We start from the raw sequence: 20,454 nt of genomic DNA, 5'->3' as shown, positions 1-20,454 counted from the left end.
TATTTTATTAGACTAGTGTTCAATATTGACTACTTTTAATTGATGTAATGATGAAATGAGCTATAGTGTCATAACTCAAGCTGGTTCAGGAATATTATCTTCATGTCCTAGCCACATGAAGATAGCACACAAACCGTTCATCGTTTTTTATTAAGAATAATCTGATAAACAAATTTATACTTAACGACGTACAGAATTGTTACGTGTTGTTGAAATAAAAATTGTTTAAAAAAGTACACAAATCATTGATTTAACATTGTCAAATAAATACCACTAGTCCAATATTTTAATTGAAAATTCGACACTTCCCCATTCATCCAAAATAAATCATGTTTAATTAACATATTTAATATTTTACCTTAACATGTTAAAACTTTCTGAATAACTCTAAAATTCATAAGATCAATTATATAATTAAAAGTAACCGTTAAAGTATGATTGGTATTTTTTTTGAAGGGTAAAAATATTGAAAAACTGAAAACGTTAAATCGAGTTTTTTTGATGTTTTATTCATTACCTATGCATAATAAAAAATCACTTTTTCTGTGCTGCGGCAGCTTCATCTTCACGCTGGTACGATTGCAAGATTTCTTGCTTTTTCGTGGCAATTCTGTCTGCCCTTCGTTTACGGGCCTCACGGACCTTAGTTCTTCTGGCCTCTGCTTGATCAGAAAGCATCTCTGCTCTAGCTTTTTCTGCCTTCTTCTTGTGGATGAATTCCATCAAGACACGCTTGTTCTTGAAGACGTTTCCCTTTGCCTTCATGTACAAGGCATGGTACAGATGCCTGTCAATCTTCTTGGTCTCCCTGTATTTCTTTAGGAGACGACGCAGGACTCTCATTCTTTCAATCCACATGTCCTAAAATATGATAAAACAGTTGATATAAACATGATCAAAACACTTGTGCTTGATGATAATGAAATTTTGAAAGAGATGCTTGGTAAATTACCTTCTGGGGAGTACGGGCATTAGCTGTACCTTTCCTCTTACCAAAACCGCAATGTCTGCCTTTACGACGAGCTTCTGTATTCTTGCGAACACGTGCTCTGGAGTGGATGGCCACTGGCTTTTTGATGATCAAACCATCCTTGATCATCTTACGGATGGAGACCCCTATAAAAATTTGCAATGTTTAAAGATTTGACAATCATTTGGTGTGGTATTTATGTATAATTGGCTTTTATAGTGATCAAAAATTTATAAATGTCAAAAGTATGAACTGCATTGAAGCATTCAAGTTTACATGAATGTAGATGCTCAAAACCACTGTTCAACTGTCATAATTATATTCACCGCACAGCACAATAATACGTCCAAAGTTGAATGAAAAAATCTCATCTTATAACAATAAAAATAGTACTAATAGCAATGGAGCAATATGGCAAAATCCATTAACATCACATAGAGTGCAGAGCATGTGTGAAACTTAAGCACGTGCATTTTTCAAATTTTGCTTCGATAAATTTATGTACATCACTACTGAAATTGTTTAAAATATACATAAAACAAAACTTACTCGAGTTTGAATTTGAGATCTCGGCGATCTCGTTGGGGTCCAGCCATATCTTCTTCTTGCCGCATCTCAACACTGAGGCAGCTAACCTCTTCTGTAATCTCAACGAGCTGCAACAGGAAAATTGATTATTAATAACTGCTTCGATGCAATGACTTTCATATGTTTTAACGATCAACGAAGAGAATCAGTTCTTCTTGTTGAACAACACAAGAGCTCATGAAATCATGTTTTTGCTATAACAATAGCTAAAATTTATTTTTTAAACTTTACCTCATTGTGATTTCGAAGAGCTATACATCCAAAAAGGCCGTGTTCGGGCGAAAGGCCTCGTGTTCATGTAGCGTAGTGCTGGCGACGCGCTCTGTGTTTTTCTGTACTACTTTGCGCAGCGACAAAATTTTGGGCGGCCTTTTTAAATCTATAATAATCAAGGTATTGAAAAATAGACGAAATCAGCCTGACGAAAACCCTGTATTAACTTTAAAATTTTAGGGCCTTTACAATTTTCGATATTTCTCTTTGGAATCAAAGGTCACTGATTCGATGAATTGTGATAACAATAACAAATTATTCTCTCATTCTTTTACAAATAGACCGTGAAAATAATTTAGAAAAAGTAAAATACGGATAATCGTTTACTCGAAGGTTTTGACTAATGGAGAATCATGTTTACATCATGTAGATATAAAAAATACATGAGAAAATTACGAAAAACAATCGTGAGAATCGAGACTTTTAATATATTCTATATTCTATATATTGACAATACGATTCCCGAGAAGGGCTTTGTACGTACAGCTTAAAGTCGTTTTTTTTAATTACTATTTTAAGGAATTTTTCATCTTTACTTTCATTTTTTCAATCGGATTCGAATTCAAATTTAGTAGCTTAAAAAGCCCACGGATATTGGATATGTAAAACCAGAGTCACTTTTTTGTTCGTGTTCGCTTGAAAAACGGTACATGTACTTTATATGTTTAAACAAACAATGGATATTATTATTTTTTATAAATCCAAAAAAAATCGAATGATTTCACTCTTAGTGCAAATGATTCAAAGTAAAATGAAAATTACTAAATCGCTGGAAAAAAATTAGTTAGCAAAATATGTGGTTGATATCGTAAGATTAAATATCAGACAAATAATTACAGTTATCGACGATGCAAGCAAAACATCATAATTATTCGGTGATACATATTTATAATTTTTAAAGTTCTTACTCAAGCATTGGAAAATAAATGTTCTCCGCCAATTTTGGGGAGAGAGATAAAGGTGTTCCTTAGGTAATTTTGGGTGTAAAATGGAGACTGTTTTATTTTTTCGACCTGCGCAGCATACCAGATAGGATACGTCTGTCAGCGTTCCTTATTGAATTTTTTGCTTTATTTTGCCATTTCTGTTTGTTCATGTGTTTAAGTGAGATCTTGAATAAAACTGAATGATTAATGGATGTGTGCAACTCAAAGTTATACGCCAAATACGTGCCAGGAGTCCGTAAAATTAATTGTCACCTTTGGTAAGAACTCACTTTTGTTTTAATGTTAGTTAAATATAGAGTTAAAATATATTAGTTAATTTTTAATTTTTCTATTATTTATACCCTTGCTTGAAAAATTTGAAAGTAAGCTAGAATAAAAGAATCGAATGAATTCAACTCTTACAAGTATCAGGAGATAAATGCGTTTTAATTGCGATTCCTATGATGGATATTACAAAAAGAAAAACGATCATAAATTACATACAAGTTATAATAAAAAAAAAAAAAAAAACTATCAATTTTGCTTTCTTGCTAAAAAATTATGGTAAAAACTCTTAATCTGAACAAGTAATTTTTTTTATGTTAACCATTGAATTACATATTTTTTGTTTCTCCAAGGATACATGTAATAAAAAACAAAAACAAATAATTAAAGTTTTTTAAAATTTTATTTAATAAAAATCTATGTTGCAACAGATTACTTCTTCTGTGCTGCGGCAGCTTCATCCTCACGCTGGTACGATTGCAAGATTTCTTGCTTCTTAGTGGCAATTCTGTCTGCCCTTCGTTTACGTGCCTCACGAACCTTAGTTCTTCTGGCCTCTGCTTGATCAGAAAGCATCTCTGCTCTTGCTTTCTCTGCCTTCTTCTTGTGGATGAATTCCATCAAGACACGCTTGTTCTTGAAGACGTTTCCCTTTGCCTTCATGTACAAGGCATGGTACAGATGCCTGTCAATCTTCTTGGTCTCTCTATATTTTTTCAAGAGACGACGCAGGACTCTCATCCTTTCAATCCACATGTCCTAAAATATGATAAAACAGTTGATATAAACATGATCAAAACACTTGTGGTTGATGATAATGAAATTTTGAAAGAGATGCTTGGTAAATTACCTTTTGGGGAGTACGGGCATTAGCTGTACCTTTTCTCTTACCAAAACCGCAATGTCTGCCTTTACGACGAGCTTCTGTATTCTTGCGAACACGGGCTCTAGAGTGGATGGCCACTGGCTTTTTGATGATCAAACCATCCTTGATCATCTTACGGATGGAGACCCCTATAAAAATATGCAATGTTTAAAGATTTGACAATCATTTGGTGTGGTATTTATGTATAATTGGCTTTTATAGTGATAAAAAGTTTATGAATGTCAAAAGTATGAACTGCATTGAAGCACTCAAAGTAAAATTTCTTATTATAAGCTACTACTCATATCATTGACTGATCCTGTGTCAACAAAGCAAGTTTACACAAATGTAGATGCTCAAAACAACTATTTAAATGTCATAATTATAATCACCAAGTAACACACAAATATGTCAAGCTTTAAATGAAAAAATTCATTCCAACAATAATAAACATAGTATCAAAAACAATGGTAGCAATACGGCAAATACCACCTATAGCACATAGAGTGCAGAGCATGTGTGAAACTTAAGCACGTGCATTTTTCAAATGTTGCTTCGATGCATTTATGTATATCACTATTGAAATTGTTTAAAACAAAACTTACTCGAGTTGGAGTTTGAGATCTCGGCGATCTCGTTGGGATCGAGCCATATTTTCTTCTTGCCGCATCGCAATACTGAGGCGGCTAACCTCTTTTGCAATTTTAACGAACTGCAATATGAAAGTTCAAAATTAATAACGGCTCAAATGCAACTATTTTCATGTGTATCAACATCAAGCATAATTTCATATAACTGAACAAGTTAAAAATTCATGTTTTTGTAATAACATTAGTCAAATTGTAAATCCAAAACTCACCTCATGGCGATTTCAGTCGGAAATCACTCAAAAGAGTTCTTCTACGGTTCTCTCGTGGCGCCGTCGGCTGTACGGGAGAAATTTTAACGTGTTTCTGCAATGCGCAGTCACAGACGTCACAATCCAGTCACCAGATCCGTTTACTCCTCTTGGCGCGCAATAAGCAAAATTCTCGCAGCATTAATGTTTTCAATATTTTGAAACAGACTTTATAAGGAAAAATACATGTTACGGACTGTCTCTATTTATACTCAATAATCAGTGTAAACAATTTGGTTGTACAAAAAGAATTAAAAAAAAATTAATTAAATATTGGTATTAATTTTTCACGTAACGTAAACAAATCAGTTTAAAGTTGAGCGAAAATGGGGATAGGCCCTTACTGCGTATTTATTAATACGAAAATTTTTAATACAAAAACCGATTGGTGAAACGACTGTATTCAATGATTAGTCAAATTGTTCGATTTTCAAATTCTGATTACCGAAAGCTCCATTAACCTTTTGAATCCAAATCCTTGCAATTCTTAGAAACTTTGATTTTGAAAAAATGATGTAGAGTGGCGTGCGTCGTTATTTCAGCCTTGTACAACACTGATGAAAAATTCAACTAGTTTTTATTTTATTTTAACAATTAGTTTGTAAAACCCATTACCCTAAAAGGCTCCATCATATATTGTTACCAAATTAAAAAAAAACCGTAGGCTTTGAGTAGTAAATCGAGTGGAATTTCCATTTTGAAAGTGCGTGCTTTTTTAAAAAGTTATATACATCATAAACATTGACTCTACCTGCGGCTATTGTTGATTTTGAATGAATTGTACGCAAATTTCGCGTGGCCCATCAATCGTTAAACTTTAATTTGAGAAAAAATGACGATGGGTGCTCTTTTTAAATGGCGAAAAATTAATATTTGACGCAAATTTAGAAGCATATATTGCCTTAAAAATATGTTTCATCAGCTTCATTTTACCATGTACTTTTGAATCTTTAAATGCCCTCATCCAAATGCAAATTTGATGGGTACTGATTTTTTCAGGTTTCTCGAACCGAAATCTCGAATAATCAGTCTCCTTATTTTGATAAGACGAATACGAGTTTTTGAAATTCTTTAACGCGAAACAGGTAAGAAAAAAAACCTTAGCCAAAAAAAGTAAATGAAATTTCATACTGCATTTGTTGTGAAATTCTGGGATGAAAAAGCGCATAATGTCGTATAAGGGCTGTTTTTACAAGTACAATAAGTCGGAGTGCATCTACGCAGAGAATAATCATCGTATGATAGATAAAAAGAGAAAGTCAAGAGACGGCTTCGCGCGAGCAGTGTGGATAATTTCCATACAGCAAGTTGGCTCGGCGTTGGTGTATAATTTAAAATTCCACGCGTATGTCGCTGAATATCGATTTGGCACAGGCCAAAGTTTGCATCCCTCCATAGCAACGTGGACGTGTGGCACTACTTGCTCGAGGCCGATTCCAGGCGTTCAGACACGAAGTGGCTTTTTAGAGAGCACAAGTCCGCGGATGGCCAACAAGGCGTCGGCCTCGCAGGCCGCCTCGTCGAACAAGCCGACGAGCTGCAAGGACGCCATCAAGCGCTGGGAGGAGGAGAATCCGGGCAAGGAGGCGTCGAGCGCCCAGGAGGTCTCGCTGAACTTCCAGTGGCCGCCGATCGAGCGCATGGACAACTCCCTGGCGGCGCTGAGCAGTTGCGAAAAGCTCTCCCTTTCGACCAACATGATCGAGAAGATATCTGGTATACAGCTCGAGCAAATGCCTATATTCGCTTATAGATTGCGCAAAGATCCGAAACCGCAGCTAATATCGAATGAATCTAACGTTACACGCGTATATGCACTTAGTATGCGCGTGTACGTGTGTATTATGCACTGGCGAGTATAAAATAAAATTTGCACGGCAAAACGCGATAAATATATACGAATTCTCGATCTTCGATTCTGTCCCGGCGTGCAGGTATCGGCAGTCTGAAGCGCCTCAAGATACTGTCGATCGGGCGCAATCAGATCAAGGGCTTCTCGGGCCTCGAGGCCCTGGGCGAGACCTTGGAGCAGCTCTGGATCTCGTACAACGCCATCGAGAAGATGAAGGGCGTCGGGGCTCTGAAGAATCTCCGCGTCCTCTACATGTCCAACAACCTGGTGAAGGAGTGGAACGAGCTGAACCGGCTGCAGGAGCTGCCGAATCTTCAGGATCTGCTGTTCGTCGGCAATCCCGTTACCGAGGGTCTCGAGGTCGGTCGATCGCCCACCACAGCAGCTATAAACGTCCGACGCGTTATTTGATTTTATTCTCTTTTATATTCGTGCTCTCTCGTTGCAGACGGAACAATGGCGCCTCGAGGTGGCTCGACGTTTGCCGAATCTGGAAAAACTGGACGGCGAGCCGCTGCTCCGAGGCAGTATGGAGGATGATCAGCAGCAGCAGCAGCACACGACGTCGGACGAAAATCTCCAGCAGCAGCAGCAACAGCAACAACAGCCTCAAGTCTGATATCGGCTACGTAACGCGTGCATAGCTCGAGTTGGCATGGCAATCGTAAGAGTCGTGCGCGAGTTATGTGGTTCTGCCTGCGACTCGACTCATTTGCCATGCAAAGTTTTCAGCTCTCTCGGGCAGCACCTATATAGTAAATCGAATTGCGTAACGTCGCGACGATGCCCGATGCGCGTCGGGCCCGATCCACCCAAGGATCGATCGTCGATCGGGTCGATTCTGCGCTCCAGTACCAATCGCACGGGCCCTATACCCGTTCGAGTTGTCGCTCCCTTGATCCAAGATGCATCTGGGTTGAGAAAACGGAAAAGCTCCTACTGGTCTATAATTGTACGAGCTGCCCCATCGTAGCCAATTAACATTGGTAAAATAAAGGCGCGAAGTGTCGATTCCGTATATTCAAGATTTTTCTCTCCTTTATACCTGCACACATATATATACTTGCGACACATGCCTTGTAGCTCGATTTTTACGATACACACACGCAAGTCTGCAGCTATGCAAACAGCTATAACGCGTGCCTTATGCACTCTTATGTGCCGCGGCCGCCGTCGCCGCTGCCGCTGCTGCTGCTGCTGCTGCATATCATACGCAGAACATACTTATGGAGGTAAGGTGCGCGCCAAACGAGAGGAGAGTACGAGGCGCTGCGGCATAAATACATCGGGAAATTCTCCCGTAATGCCAGTTGTGCGTGAGACAACCATTAACTCGTAGCCATTATCAGCTGCACTCGACCTCGGCTCGACTTCGACTTTCCTCGACCGATATATAGCTGGATATACTCAGGAGCTAGCGAGTGTCTCTCGCAAGTGCACATCGACGCGCTCGCTCACCGGCTCGTCAACAGATCGACGATCGAATTCTGCCGCAATCTCCTCGTCGAATTTTCTCTCGACGCTTCTTCGCGCGGGTGAGTATATCGCTCTCGCCTTTATAGATTTTTGATAAACGCCTTGACCAAAAATATCGGTTTGCACGTCGATTCCATCTATCTTTCGAATCGTTGGACGATATCTGCGCGATAGCCGCTGCAAACGAGTATAAACAATCGGCTCCGCGGCGCATCTATTCAAATCGTTCGAGTAGGCGAGTCGCAAGAGTGCACCGATCGTTGCATCCTCCCCAGCAATATACATTCAAGGCCAATATTATTCCGATTCGGAGCTGTCGTTTTTTTTCGGTCGATACTCAGGTATGAATTTAATATTTAAAGAATTAATAATGGCGCATTTGTCCTTTAAGCCGCGACTCCTGCAATTACGTAAATCGTTTATGTACCGATCGGGTTACGTAAATCGGCTCTGGCTCCGTAACTAAGCATTTCTTTTTTTTATTTTCATCTTTCTTTGTGCGATAAGTGCAATTGTTTTTGCTTGCATTGCGAGTACAAAGAGAAATATTGTTAGTCGGGAGAAATCGATCCGACACCCGATACATTAAAAGCCGATCGGAACTAAAGCAGCGACAGCAGCAGCCGCAGCGGTGGTAATAGCGCGAGGAAGGAAGTCCCGTAAATACCCGTACAGACACTCGAGGGGGAAAAAAGCTCGGCCTACGTCTACAGATAAACGCGACGCATTAGTCTCACCCTTCTTTTTTTGTTTTTGTTGTTGTCGTTCCCTTGAAATTCCTCTGCATTGCGAAAGAGAAGGAGAGAGAGAGAGAGAGAGAGGGAGAGAGAGAGAAAGAAATAAAAAATGAAAAGATAAAAAAATCATTAATCGGCCGTGCACGCGAGATTTCGTTTATATAACTCGTTCGGGCGGGCAAGCCGAGAGCCGCGCACGAAGAGCAGCATTCCTGCGAGGATTTTCTCGCTTCTCGCGCGCCGTACGCCATTACGCATGCAAGTGGGACTCTGGATGTTGCTCGCGGTACTCGACCACTCGGACTTGGAGTGCGCGCGGCGCGACATTTTCGCGCCCGATGAAAATTCAAAAGCTGCCAAGTGGTGTGGCCGTTGCGCAACGAATTACGATGACTAAAGGCCATAAGTCCGCGATTCTCGCTATACATACGCGTAGATCGAAACAAAGCCAATGGCGTGCGGTGTACCGAGCGCGCGACATTGTCACAGATGACATTTCCCATGGAATATTGCGCGACGTAACGCAACACCTCGATCGAAGGAAGCGACTTTACTCGGAGTTGCGACAAAGTTGCACACGCACTTGGGGACATTTGCCTCCGCGTCCGACGACGCGTACCTATATGGCTAACATTGACATTCTTGTCAAGCTCGAACGCGGGGCAGAGCGATAAGAGTCGGGAGCTGTACTCGTGCAAGCTCTTCAAGTGCGCCGTTATTAACGACGATGATTGTCTTTGAGCCCGAGCTGTCTGGGAGCTCGAAAAACTCGACCTTTGCCCCATCGCGAGTTTCCAATGCAGCCCACGCGGAAGAGGAGTAGGCGGAGGAGGAGGGCTGCGGAGGGAAGAAAAACAAAACCGCAACGAAGCGCGTATACAAGCGAAGACGTAAAAGTTGCTAACGACCCTTGCTCGAAGTCGCGGCGTGGCCTCGGCGCGTACACACGTCGTTCGGCCGTCGCAGCGACAACACCGGTCCGACTTCTTCTTCGAGGTATTCGCATATAATACAGTCGATATAATATACGTATATAATGTACATGTACAGTGAGTTGTTTGGCGGGCGCGATAAATAAACGAGTGCGTCGAGTCGTGTCGAGAAAAGTCATTTGCTCGAGAAACTCGCTGTACACATATTATACGCGAAGACATACATAGCAGTGGCCGGAGCTGTGGATCGGGCAAATAAATCAATCGCACATTTATGTATACGCGTGCGACGTCGAGGATCGTTCGCGTTACGCGCGCGTATGTATACGTATCTCATTAGAATCCATAATTGAGAGGAGGCATAAAATTAAGGCTGGAAACCGGCTGCCGCTGGACGAGCTCTGCACCGATCCGCGAGAGATGCTTACGTAAGGCGCATATAGGCTGCACACTCGGAATCTCGTATACATGCACACACGCATCCTTATCAGCGATTCAATTACGAAAAGGTTGCTGCTGCTGCGCGACGTCGGGGCTGCAGCTCGGCTACTTTTACGTAAAATCGCTCAAGCTCGCGCCTCTACACGCATTTTATACATATATGTGTCGTGCGCGCGTTAATACTGAAAAGCGAAGGCAATATAGGGAGCCTTAGAGCGATCGTGTTTCTGGCCGATACGTAACGAGATACAGATCGTGGACGACGACTTGCACTTGTTACACCGCACGTACACGCCTCGTATCCCTCAGCTGCACCACTGTGAATAGTCTCTCTCTTTCTCTCTGTGTGCACGTTGTACTTGGGGACGCACTAATAAATCTGTATATAGGTGAACATTTCAGTCTGGTTGCGATTCGATATCGGTCAAGGTGCGCGGAGACAAAAGTTCGCGCGAGTCCGGTTTTTTTCCACCACCTCGTCCCGTAGGCTTATCTAATCTGTATGCACATCGTACTGCGCGGATGATTGATCTGGCCAATTTCGATGCGTGCCGACAGGTATAATCGTTCTTGCATCGTTACAAGTTCCATATAATCGCCTATCAGCATGAGCAGCTTGACGGACAACAGATCGTCGACGGTGAGGGGCTACTCGGAGGTGGCCGGCAACAACCAGCCCCTCATCGCCAACAGCATCAACAAAAACTCCAACAACCTCGACGAGATCTCGGACCTCTGCTACATCGACGTCAAGTCCGACAATCCCTACGATCTCTTCAAGGAGTGGCACAAGGAGGCCTGCGTCTACTCGACCGGTTTGCCTCACGCCCTCTGCCTGTCCACCGTCTCCAAGTGAGCTTATACATAATTATTCCACACTCGAATTCGGATGAGCTTTTCCATAAATAAGTTTTGGCTTTTTCCAGAGACATGAAGGTGAGCTCGCGTCACGTCGTCCTCAGAAGAATCGAGGAGGACGGCTTCTGCATCTACACGGATAATCGCAGCCGAAAGACCAAAGAACTGGTAAATATCCGCTAAATACTCATTGATATTACAAAAAGAAAATATTAATAATATAAATAATGTATCGCAGACCGAAGTACCGGAAGCTGCCATGTGCTTCCTCTGGGCCTACATCAACGACAAGGGACAAAAAGTAGCCCGACAGGTAAGTCGCAAGCTCTGCCTTAGCAGCTCGGTATACACGACGCATGAGCTTATGAAATAATGAATTCAGGTGAGAATCGAGGGTGAGGTGGTCGTCATGGATAAGGACGCGTACGCCGACCTCTACGACAAGGACAAGCTCTTCTGCAAGATACGGGCCTACATCTGCCACCAGGACAAGGAGGTCGACTGGAACGAGCTCAAGGCCAAGCACGATCAGCTGCTGGAGGACGTCAGGCAGAACAAAGTCAACCTGCCCATGCCCGATCACTTGTACGTGTCGAACGCCAGACGACGACGACGACTACTTCCTTTTCGTTGCATGATTAAATCACTCACCTTTTATTCTCTCTTTTTGCAGCATCGGCTACAAGATGCTGCCCAAAGCCATCGAGTTTTACTACGCGCGCGACACCCTCATCGGCGACCGCATCCTCTTCGAAAAGTCCGAGGACAGTAATCAGTGGTCCTGGAAGAGAATCGCAGCCTAAGAACACCACGTTCCATCTCATCGCAGCTATATCTATCCGTTTTATTAACTCGAGACAGAATAAGCGCCCCTTTTTCCGACTCTTCTTCCTTTCTTCTCCTCCATGCCACTACAATAGTATTAACGCTATTTTGTATCGAAATTTTACCAAGCTATATCGACATTATTCTTGCATGCGATCGCGTGTGACACCTCTCATATATTATTATTATCATTATTATTATGAATAATTTTATTGTTTATCTGTACTAATCGTAAGCACGCGCGTTTGTAACACCGCTAAACTTTTTGCTACGCATATTATGTAATTACATGTATACGCATAATAATATTTATCCAGTGTAATATTGGAAAATGTTGAGTTTTTTTCTTCTCGCGCGGAATCGCGCTGTATTTTGACGGGCTGATATCGCGAATACGCTCGGTTATAGCGGCATTGACTCGGCTGATTTATGTATGCACGAGAATCCTCGGATGGCACGCGGTGTTTGGTTCGAAAAGTTCAACGCGCCGAGTCCGGCGCTGCGTTGTACAAACTTCCGGTTAATAGATTGCAGCATCGAGGCAAACTTTTTCGAGCTTTTTCAGTTAAAAGTTAACGTCAAGCTCTTGATGCTACTCTTTTTTTCATTCGTTGTTGTTGTTGTTGCTGCTGCTGCTGCTGCTGCTGCTGCTGCTACTGACGTCGTTCTTTGGCTCGTTCGTAATAATTACTCAATATGTGCGTGGCGCAATCTTCCCGTAGCTATTATGCACTATCGCTAACGAGAGATATCAAATGGCCCAACGCCGAGTCGTTGTATTTTATTACGATCAAATCCTTGCGTCACCTTCTATATACATAATATAATGTATACACATAAGCTGTATTCTAAGAATTGCCCTATATGTTGACCGAGTTCCAACGTCGATCGTTGACATAATTTTGGGATGTTTGTTGGGTTTTAATATCCGCACGACCAATACCCAAGAGTATAAAGGAAGGGGTGTTTACAGCTGCCCAACTGACAATGTTGACGTCGGTTAATTAGAATCGATAGACTCTGAGCAAAGAAATTAATCGACACCATCGGCATTACTTAGCAATTAAGTAGCAACGAGGGTCGAGTCGTTCGATTAGCCGGCTCAGCATTTTTCCCGCTCCCAGCAGGACCAATAAACGATCCATCAGCCTAAAGGTAAAAACCGATAACTTATCATATATCTTTCTATCCGTTCTCGACCAAGTTACACATTTTCATAATTATTTGAATGAAAAAACTGATTCTGACCCTCGTCCCTGAATCTCGGGTGCTATCTTTCGATGATTCGTCTTTAAAACCTCAACCACCCGAGTGAAAAACAATATGCGCGGGCCATTTACTCTTCCTCGTCTGCGAGAGCGTCTCGTCGTCGCGCCGCCAAATTTGTCGGCAGACGTTTTTCGCGTCGGAAAAAAATTCAACGCGAGATTGCCGCTCCCGCTATATCTGTATATAACGTACACTTTATACGGCGAGACGTACAGACGTAGAGAGAGAGAGAACCTAAGAAGTGATGCGAAGAATAAGAGGGAACAAAGGAGAAGTGGGACGCGGAGAGGCGTAAGGGGGAACCTGTCTGCGAGCAGGCGGGTCATGCACTGCACAGCTATATACTATACGTACGCACACAAGCGCCGAGAGCACGACACATGCATGCGATGAGCGAATGCGCGACTGATGTTGCGATTCTGTCGGGACATTAGCTTCTGTCAGTCAGCAGGGCTAGGCTATAGCCGTGCGAATCCCGTGTATAACGTCGGCTCGGCACTTTTGGCAGCCAGCGCTGCTGCTCTGGAGAGTAATACACGGCGGCGGCGACTGCGAATTCGTCGATATTTAAGTACGTATAACACCACTGCGGATTCTGTGCATGTGTGCGGCCGCGATATCATGCAGCAGCAGCAGCAGAATTCGCGAGACGCCGCCGCCGCCGCCGCTGGACGAGTCTCCAGCTCCGGGTCGCTCTGCTTTTTACTCTGTCTGCAGCCTGCAGCGCGCGGATGATCGCAAGCATGAAGTCCGAGTTTCTGCTCCACAGCTAAGCATCCACTTTCCAAGTCTTCATGTCGAAGCTAAGGTATTATCTTCTAGATCAATTTTCCTTTCTTCTATTAAAACGCTTCTCGATGCTCTTGCTGATAACGACGACAATGATTATAAAGCTGATCACGACTGTTTTGGCTGTAACGCCGAGCTTTTCGCCTCGCTATATGCATTTTGTCGATACCTGACTTTTAGGGCAGAGATTGCGTGCCGTCTATAGATAAAGCTCTCGATTGCATGTGTCAATGGAATGTCTGACTGATAAGGTATCTAAATAGATTACCGATTCTTTTATTCGCGAGGTTAGCCTGTTGTATGCATCGAACGTTTTCTGCTTAAAACCGCGATGTTTTTTTTTAAACTCGGAAAGCACGTTTTCCCATATCAAAATTATATTTTTCAATTTCAGGGACCTGAGCATTTGCCATTGGGCAGAAAATAATTATGATTGAAAATTAGGGTTTCTTTCAAAACTTTCTGGACCCAAATTAACAATCATGAAGTCAATCAAATGTTTGGCAGTACTGGCTACTGCTTTTTTCTATCTGCTCTATTTATCGGCTGCAAATGCTACGATTATGTGTGCTCAAAGAGATAGTCATCTTATGTTAAGGGCGGCATCTATCATGAATAATACAAATATGGCAAAACTTCTAACTGCTTCTTATTCTGATCGTGTAAGTATTAAAGAATAAGTAAATTAAATTACATGTTATTAAATAATTTTTTATTGATTTAATATTTAATCTTTGTTTAATTATTATTGATATTTAGACTGGTATTTTGTCAATCGTGTCATGTGAAAAATATTGCTATGCTGCGTGGCTAGAGGAAAAAACTGATAAGGGTCCAGCTATGAAATTTTTTATCCAAGGTAATTACCTGCTTCAATTTTTAGCATGGTCTTATCAATTCAATAAATATATAATAAATTTTAATGTGGGCTCTAGGGTGCTGGTTGACTGAGGGTAAAGCTGACTACCTAAATTGCAAATCTGATGAGTGTATGGGTGTCTGGAAATGGAATCTAAAACAATGCTGTTGCAATGAAACAAACTGCAATATTAATGTCACTGATCCAATGGAAAACAAAATGATTATACCTAGCACTTTAAGTAAGGTTGATGTGGTTTTTATGAGTCTTGGTATGTTATTTTATTTTTTTGTTCTGTTTTAAAAGAGTTTTTTTTCTTATTTTCATGAATTCATTATTTTTAGTTAAATTTACATTTATTTTTGACAAAAAAAATTTTATTTATAATTAAAGCTCTTTTAATGGTTATTGTTGCTGTATGTACTGATATTTAAAATACAATTTTTTATTTACAGATCCAGAACCAATGAACAACAATACACCAAAAAACCTTGATATTATATTATCATGGACACTTTCAATAGCTATCTTATTAATTTTTGTAGTGGGTTATGCAGTGGCACGCTATTGTAAAAAAAGGAGAGCCGTAAAGATCGATGAAGAAACTAGTGAAGAAAATGGCCAAGAAAATAGTGAAGTAGAACTTGATCCAAAAAATAATATTTATGCATTTGATAATATGAAATTTGTAGAAGTAGTTGGTAAGTTTCATAATTTAACGCTTTTCTTAGAAACAAATAATTTTATTAATTTCATAAAATTGATTTTTTGCAATCAAAGGAAGAGGTAAATATGGTTCAGTTTATTTAGCAAAGGTAGGGGTTGAAGAACTTGCTGTAAAAATTTTTCCTGTGTGTCATGAAGACTTCTTTAAAAGTGAGCATGAAACATACTGTTTACCTTTGATGGAGCATCCTTCGTTACTAAAATATCTAGGTAATTTTGAATCTAACTCATTAAAATGCATATGAATTTCATATACTTTTAATAATTGAAGACCTGTGATGCTGTATAATTTAATAGGTTGGAACAAACGATATAATTTAGATGGCAAACTAGAATATTTATTGATGTTGTCATATGCCCCAGGTGGTTCATTAGCTGAGTTTTTAATGGCTAATACTTTTGATATGTCAATATTTATAAAAATGGCCCGTTCAATTGTAAAAGGCTTATCTTATTTACACATGGAGAAACGTGTTGGAGGTATTAATTATTATTTTTATTTCAATTTTTTTGTGACCAACACTCAAGCTTTTATTTCAAAATTATTTTTCAGATAAAATAAAACCTGCAATTGTACACAGAGATTTGAATCCTCGGAACATTTTAATTAAAGGTGATGGCAGCTGCTGCATTTGCAATCTTGGACATGCACTTCGGGTGGCTGGATCCAAAGTCTATCAGACAGGTGAAACGCAGCCCAAAATGGTTACTGACTTATGTCCCATCGACGCCGAAGGCGTAAGTTATTCTTTTTAAAAATGTTATATTTGATATATCTGTAGAGAGAATCTTATTTAACGTTTTTGTACAGCACTGGTCAATACAATATATGGCTCCAGAGATGCTCGATGGTAACTTAACTTATAATGTTGAAACTGCTCTAAAACAAGTCGACGTTTATGCATTAGGCGTAATATTATGGGAGCTGCTGTCTCGCTGCATTGATAATTATGAGTTTGGAACTGAAATCCCATGTTACAAACTGCCTTTTGGGAAAGAACTCGGTAAACATTTTTTTTCATAAATGTTTTTATCATGCACTAAGAGTCTTTAATTGTATAATTTCCCTAGAATACGATTTTACTTGGGAAAAAGTGAAGACCCTAGTTTTCCGAGAAAAATGTCGACCGCTCTTTGAAGGTAAACTATCAAAAGATCCTGATCTAAAGCTCCTAAGAGATACCATTGAAGACTGCTGGGATTCTGATCCTGAAGCCAGACTAACGACGTTATGTGTCGAAGAGAGAATGACAGTTGTGGAAAATAAACATGGTACATACAAAAATTTAATTATTTTGATGAACAGACTGCTGCTTTTCATTTTTGATTAATAAACTTCATGTTCTTTCAGAACAAAGGAAGTCGAACCCGGCTGGCCCATCAAGACAATATGACGAGCCAATGCCATCCACAAGCAATAACTTACGAGGCGATCAGAACAGAGAGGATTGTGCACTTATTGAGCCAGGTTGTGTTGTTCGATATAAAGGAGTACCCTCTTTCTCAGGTATTGCATTTTGAAATACATTTAGAAATATTTTTTTGCTCAGAATCTTTAAAAACAAACGATGACTCCAATTTATTTTACGATTTTGTAAAATCATATAATATAATGATAACATAGTTCATACATCTTATTAATATACTTCACAATTAATATAACAAGTATCATTCATTAATATTAAAAGTACTCCTTGGTTTGGCTACTATTAATTTGGTTTAAATATTTAAAGTAGTTCAACAATCACATCATTGTTAATCAATAGTGTACCTTAATTACAGTAAAACTTATTCATTCAACTGGTTGTTTTAAAATGTAGACCCATATCGACCCTCATTGAGAGTTGTAGCATTTGATCATCTGAAAACATTGGTTGCGAAACATTTTACTTTCTGGAAACCTCAAATATATTTTTCTACAAATTTATGAAAACTTTTTGGTTCTATTTCAGTATAACTGCCAACGAGTACCATTTTATTCTCTAATCTGTTTCTCCTGTAACAATAAGAACAAACTATCAAGAAGTTGAATGATTGACACTATTAAAAATTAAATTTGTATAAATTTTCCACAATTTTTTTTTTATTTTTTAGATTTTTTTTAATAAATGAATGATACTGAAATCAAAACAATTTTCAATATTCTAGCAAAAAATTCCAATGAGCAAGCCTCAATGCAGCCTTTGATACAACCTCACCAAGGTAGAAATCCCTGTCTAGAAAGAAATCTTTTACCAACTTCAAATTCGTATGAAGAACTCGATTTTCATGGTAACATGTTAATCTATCGTTCAACGAAGCTCATGACACAGGAGCGCAAGTTATTGATACCGCAACAGCCTCAAAGTATCAACGAGACTCAGAGCTTTCTCCCTCACGATTATTTGGCGCAGCAGCAAATGCATCATCAACAATTAAGTTTAAGACCTATCACTCCGATCCCTTATGTACAGGTAAGACAGATATTGCTTTTCTGCTACTATAAAATTAACGAATTTACAAACGAAAAATTCATTCTTAGAATGTTATATCGGATTCGAGTGGTAGCAGTACTACCACTACTTACAACAAGCTGAAAGAAACCAATATCCATGATTCACGCAATCATCATCGTTACACGTCCTTGTCGTCGGCAGCTAGTCCTAAACGTCGCAGTCGCTTTGCTGGCTGGACGCAATTAAAGAAATTATTGTCATCTAAACGTTCAAACTACAATCAGTCATATTCAACATCGCAATCGGCCTATACGCGTTGCCACAACATCGAACGAGAAGATTCAAAGTCAAATTTACTCAACAGGAATCATAGTCTGCCAATATCCAATCTCGATATAGAAGAAGCTAGAATTACTGGCGATATTGGTGATACAGTCGTAGAATTGGAAGTTCGAGACGCTAGTCTCGAGAGAGCCTTAGTCAATAATGACAATGTTACTGTGCCAAGAATGAAAGATAAAAAAGCTATAAGCAGTCAAACAACGAGATTTTCACTTATTAATGATAGAATTATGTGTAATGTAGTGGACGAGGTAGGCAACACTAGTGACTCACTAACAGTCACTAATGTTAACTCAAACTCAGTGCCATTTGGTATAGACAATAGTGAAAAAAATGAGAAAAAATTCGACAACTCTAAAAACATAACTTGCTTTTAAATATCTTATTGTATGTTTGAGCTGAAACAGGTTTTAATTTTAGGTATTTATTATTAATACTAGAACCAGTTATACGTTTTTCATTTTGAAACAAAGTGTAAAAAAGACCAAAGAAATTTTTCATATACTCAAAATTACATCAGTTAGTAAAATGTGTTATTATCTTCGCTAGCATTAGTCACTGCGAGTAATTTTACGAATCGTAAAGTTGAAAATTTTGCTTTTCAAAAGCAATTGGTTTTTATAAGTATATTCATGTATTATATATAAAAAAACTTATATATACATGCATGTGTTTTATACAGAGATATTTCATGTAAGTTTTGTGTACAACAGTACTGAAAGTGATTTATTGAATATTATACATAAATATGTGAATACAAACTATATCACGTTTTATACTTGATAAAAAACTAAATTTTAATATTCAATAATAGTATATACATGACTGTATAGTTGTTTAAAGAACTAAAAATCGATGCAACTTGTTTGTGAAACGACGAATCTGTGATTTTTTTGATACTTTTATTTAGGGTTTTATAAAATTGACTGCATGTACAGTGAAAATTCATTCAAATCATTTATCTAGTGTTTCATTATGAATAATTTTTATGTAAAAATTTGAAGCTCTTCATTGAGAACTTTAACATAAAAATATATCTTTTGAAACTTCGACGTGTTTCCTATGTACTTTATAAATGATTATTACATCTTATAATGCATTCTTTGCAGTGTGTAATTATTATTGATTGACTTTATAACTTATGTGTATGTGATGTTACAATGTCATTTTTAAAAATCGTTCGTTATTTTAAAAAAGAGATTGTAACTTATGTAAATTTTTTAAAGTGTATACTTAGCACAATATTGATGAAATTGCATTAGTGCGTTCAATAATAAGATCAAAGATTTGATCATTGAGTCTGAAAAGTGTCAAACAAAGCGTAATTTAATCTAGTCTTATTAATTATTTGAGAAATTACAGTTTAATTAATGTTAAAAAAATATTTTATAAAATTTTCATTTCATTTATCATTTCTAAATGACAATGATAAAGATTTTGTAAAATTGCGATACTAATCAGCTTGATTAAATGTCACGCTCCAAGAGCATAATTCTCGATCATATTTATGATTTTTCCATGTTGTCCTCCATCCAACATTATTCCGATTTCTCTAAAATTAAAATTATTGATGAAGAAACTTCTTAATCAATATATAACAATTTGAAAAATATTCGATCGCGTAAAAACTATATGAAATAAAGCTACAAAATCACTTTATCAAAATAATTATAATAATAGCAAAGCTGTAAAAGTCAAAAATTGGTGAAAAAACTTGACTCATAAAAAGATGCCTTTCCAAAGTGTATGATGTGTAATTTTCATGCGTTGACTGATGCGAAAAATAGTATATTTATATTATAAAATATGCTATAATGTGAAAATATTTAATTGTTTATGGTGTGAAGAGCATTTTTATGTAGAATAATAAATTAATACGTTAAATAGAAACAGAATCACGTGACAGGGAAAAATCAGTATGATAATTGTCGATATTATTTGCGTCGATTTTCAAAGTTGCACGTGAGGCTGTAACCTATGTGCCGAAATAAAGAAACTTGAATTGAAATTATTAATTAAATTTGCGTGTGTTCTTTAATACTACAACATTTAAAAATATTTCGAGCCCAACGTTTCAAAGAAACAAAAGAATGCATGATTCTATGCAC

General features: G+C 38.7%; 5 protein-coding genes across 9 annotated transcripts; 3 read left to right on the top strand and 2 right to left on the bottom strand.

The window, feature by feature from the left end:
• Positions 1 to 488: 488 nt before the first annotated feature.
• Positions 489 to 1,878, bottom strand: LOC106651339 (60S ribosomal protein L19-like). Its single transcript, XM_014369782.2, has 4 exons — positions 1,790 to 1,878; positions 1,520 to 1,626; positions 953 to 1,116; positions 489 to 861 (listed from the first exon to the last, which is right to left on the bottom strand). The coding sequence occupies exons 1-4, from the start codon at positions 1,792 to 1,794 to the stop codon at positions 535 to 537; spliced, it is 603 nt and encodes a 200-aa protein (XP_014225268.1). The 5' UTR covers positions 1,795 to 1,878; the 3' UTR covers positions 489 to 534.
• A 1,548-nt stretch (positions 1,879 to 3,426) lies between these two features.
• LOC106651340 (60S ribosomal protein L19-like) lies at positions 3,427 to 4,846 on the bottom strand. The gene is made up of 4 exons (XM_014369783.2): positions 4,767 to 4,846; positions 4,513 to 4,619; positions 3,893 to 4,056; positions 3,427 to 3,801 (listed from the first exon to the last, which is right to left on the bottom strand). Exons 1-4 carry the CDS (start codon positions 4,769 to 4,771, stop codon positions 3,475 to 3,477), a joined length of 603 nt encoding a protein of 200 aa, XP_014225269.1. The 5' UTR covers positions 4,772 to 4,846; the 3' UTR covers positions 3,427 to 3,474.
• Positions 4,847 to 6,153: 1,307 nt separating this feature from the next.
• On the top strand, positions 6,154 to 7,276 carry LOC106651327 (dynein light chain 1, axonemal-like). The gene is made up of 3 exons (XM_014369768.2): positions 6,154 to 6,521; positions 6,740 to 7,017; positions 7,106 to 7,276. The coding sequence occupies exons 1-3, from the start codon at positions 6,290 to 6,292 to the stop codon at positions 7,274 to 7,276; spliced, it is 681 nt and encodes a 226-aa protein (XP_014225254.1). The 5' UTR covers positions 6,154 to 6,289.
• A 628-nt stretch (positions 7,277 to 7,904) lies between these two features.
• LOC106651485 (pyridoxine/pyridoxamine 5'-phosphate oxidase) lies at positions 7,905 to 12,258 on the top strand. Of its 3 annotated transcripts, XM_014370006.2 has the most exons (7): positions 7,905 to 8,192; positions 8,308 to 8,474; positions 10,802 to 11,095; positions 11,170 to 11,269; positions 11,340 to 11,414; positions 11,484 to 11,686; positions 11,775 to 12,258. In XM_014370006.2, exons 3-7 carry the CDS (start codon positions 10,851 to 10,853, stop codon positions 11,902 to 11,904), a joined length of 753 nt encoding a protein of 250 aa, XP_014225492.1. In that variant the 5' UTR covers positions 7,905 to 8,192; positions 8,308 to 8,474; positions 10,802 to 10,850; the 3' UTR covers positions 11,905 to 12,258. The 3 variants fall into 3 exon arrangements, with proteins under 3 accessions (XP_014225492.1, XP_014225491.1, XP_014225493.1); XM_014370005.2 differs by lacking the exon at positions 8,308 to 8,474; XM_014370007.2 differs by lacking the exons at positions 7,905 to 8,192; positions 8,308 to 8,474 and adding an exon at positions 9,797 to 9,866.
• A 706-nt stretch (positions 12,259 to 12,964) lies between these two features.
• Positions 12,965 to 19,304, top strand: LOC106651326 (bone morphogenetic protein receptor type-2-like). 3 transcript variants are annotated; one of them, XM_014369767.2, is made up of 13 exons: positions 12,966 to 13,081; positions 14,379 to 14,646; positions 14,744 to 14,843; positions 14,920 to 15,114; positions 15,299 to 15,544; positions 15,624 to 15,779; positions 15,867 to 16,049; positions 16,123 to 16,307; positions 16,381 to 16,573; positions 16,641 to 16,841; positions 16,921 to 17,076; positions 17,718 to 18,022; positions 18,091 to 19,304. In XM_014369767.2, the coding sequence occupies exons 2-13, from the start codon at positions 14,467 to 14,469 to the stop codon at positions 18,721 to 18,723; spliced, it is 2,733 nt and encodes a 910-aa protein (XP_014225253.1). In that variant the 5' UTR covers positions 12,966 to 13,081; positions 14,379 to 14,466; the 3' UTR covers positions 18,724 to 19,304. The 3 variants fall into 3 exon arrangements, with proteins under 3 accessions (XP_023317926.1, XP_014225253.1, XP_023317925.1); XM_023462157.1 differs by lacking the exon at positions 12,966 to 13,081 and adding an exon at positions 13,618 to 14,003; XM_023462158.1 differs by lacking the exons at positions 17,718 to 18,022; positions 18,091 to 19,304 and adding an exon at positions 17,522 to 17,627 and having other exon boundaries at positions 12,965 to 13,081.
• Positions 19,305 to 20,454: the final 1,150 nt, after the last annotated feature.

Source organism: Trichogramma pretiosum, unplaced genomic scaffold, assembly GCF_000599845.2.
Source record: "Trichogramma pretiosum strain Unisexual culture from Peru unplaced genomic scaffold, Tpre_2.0 scaffold9, whole genome shotgun sequence".
In the NCBI taxonomy this organism is placed as follows: Eukaryota; Metazoa; Arthropoda; class Insecta; order Hymenoptera; family Trichogrammatidae; genus Trichogramma; species Trichogramma pretiosum.
This window is presented reverse-complemented; position numbering and strand designations above follow the sequence as displayed.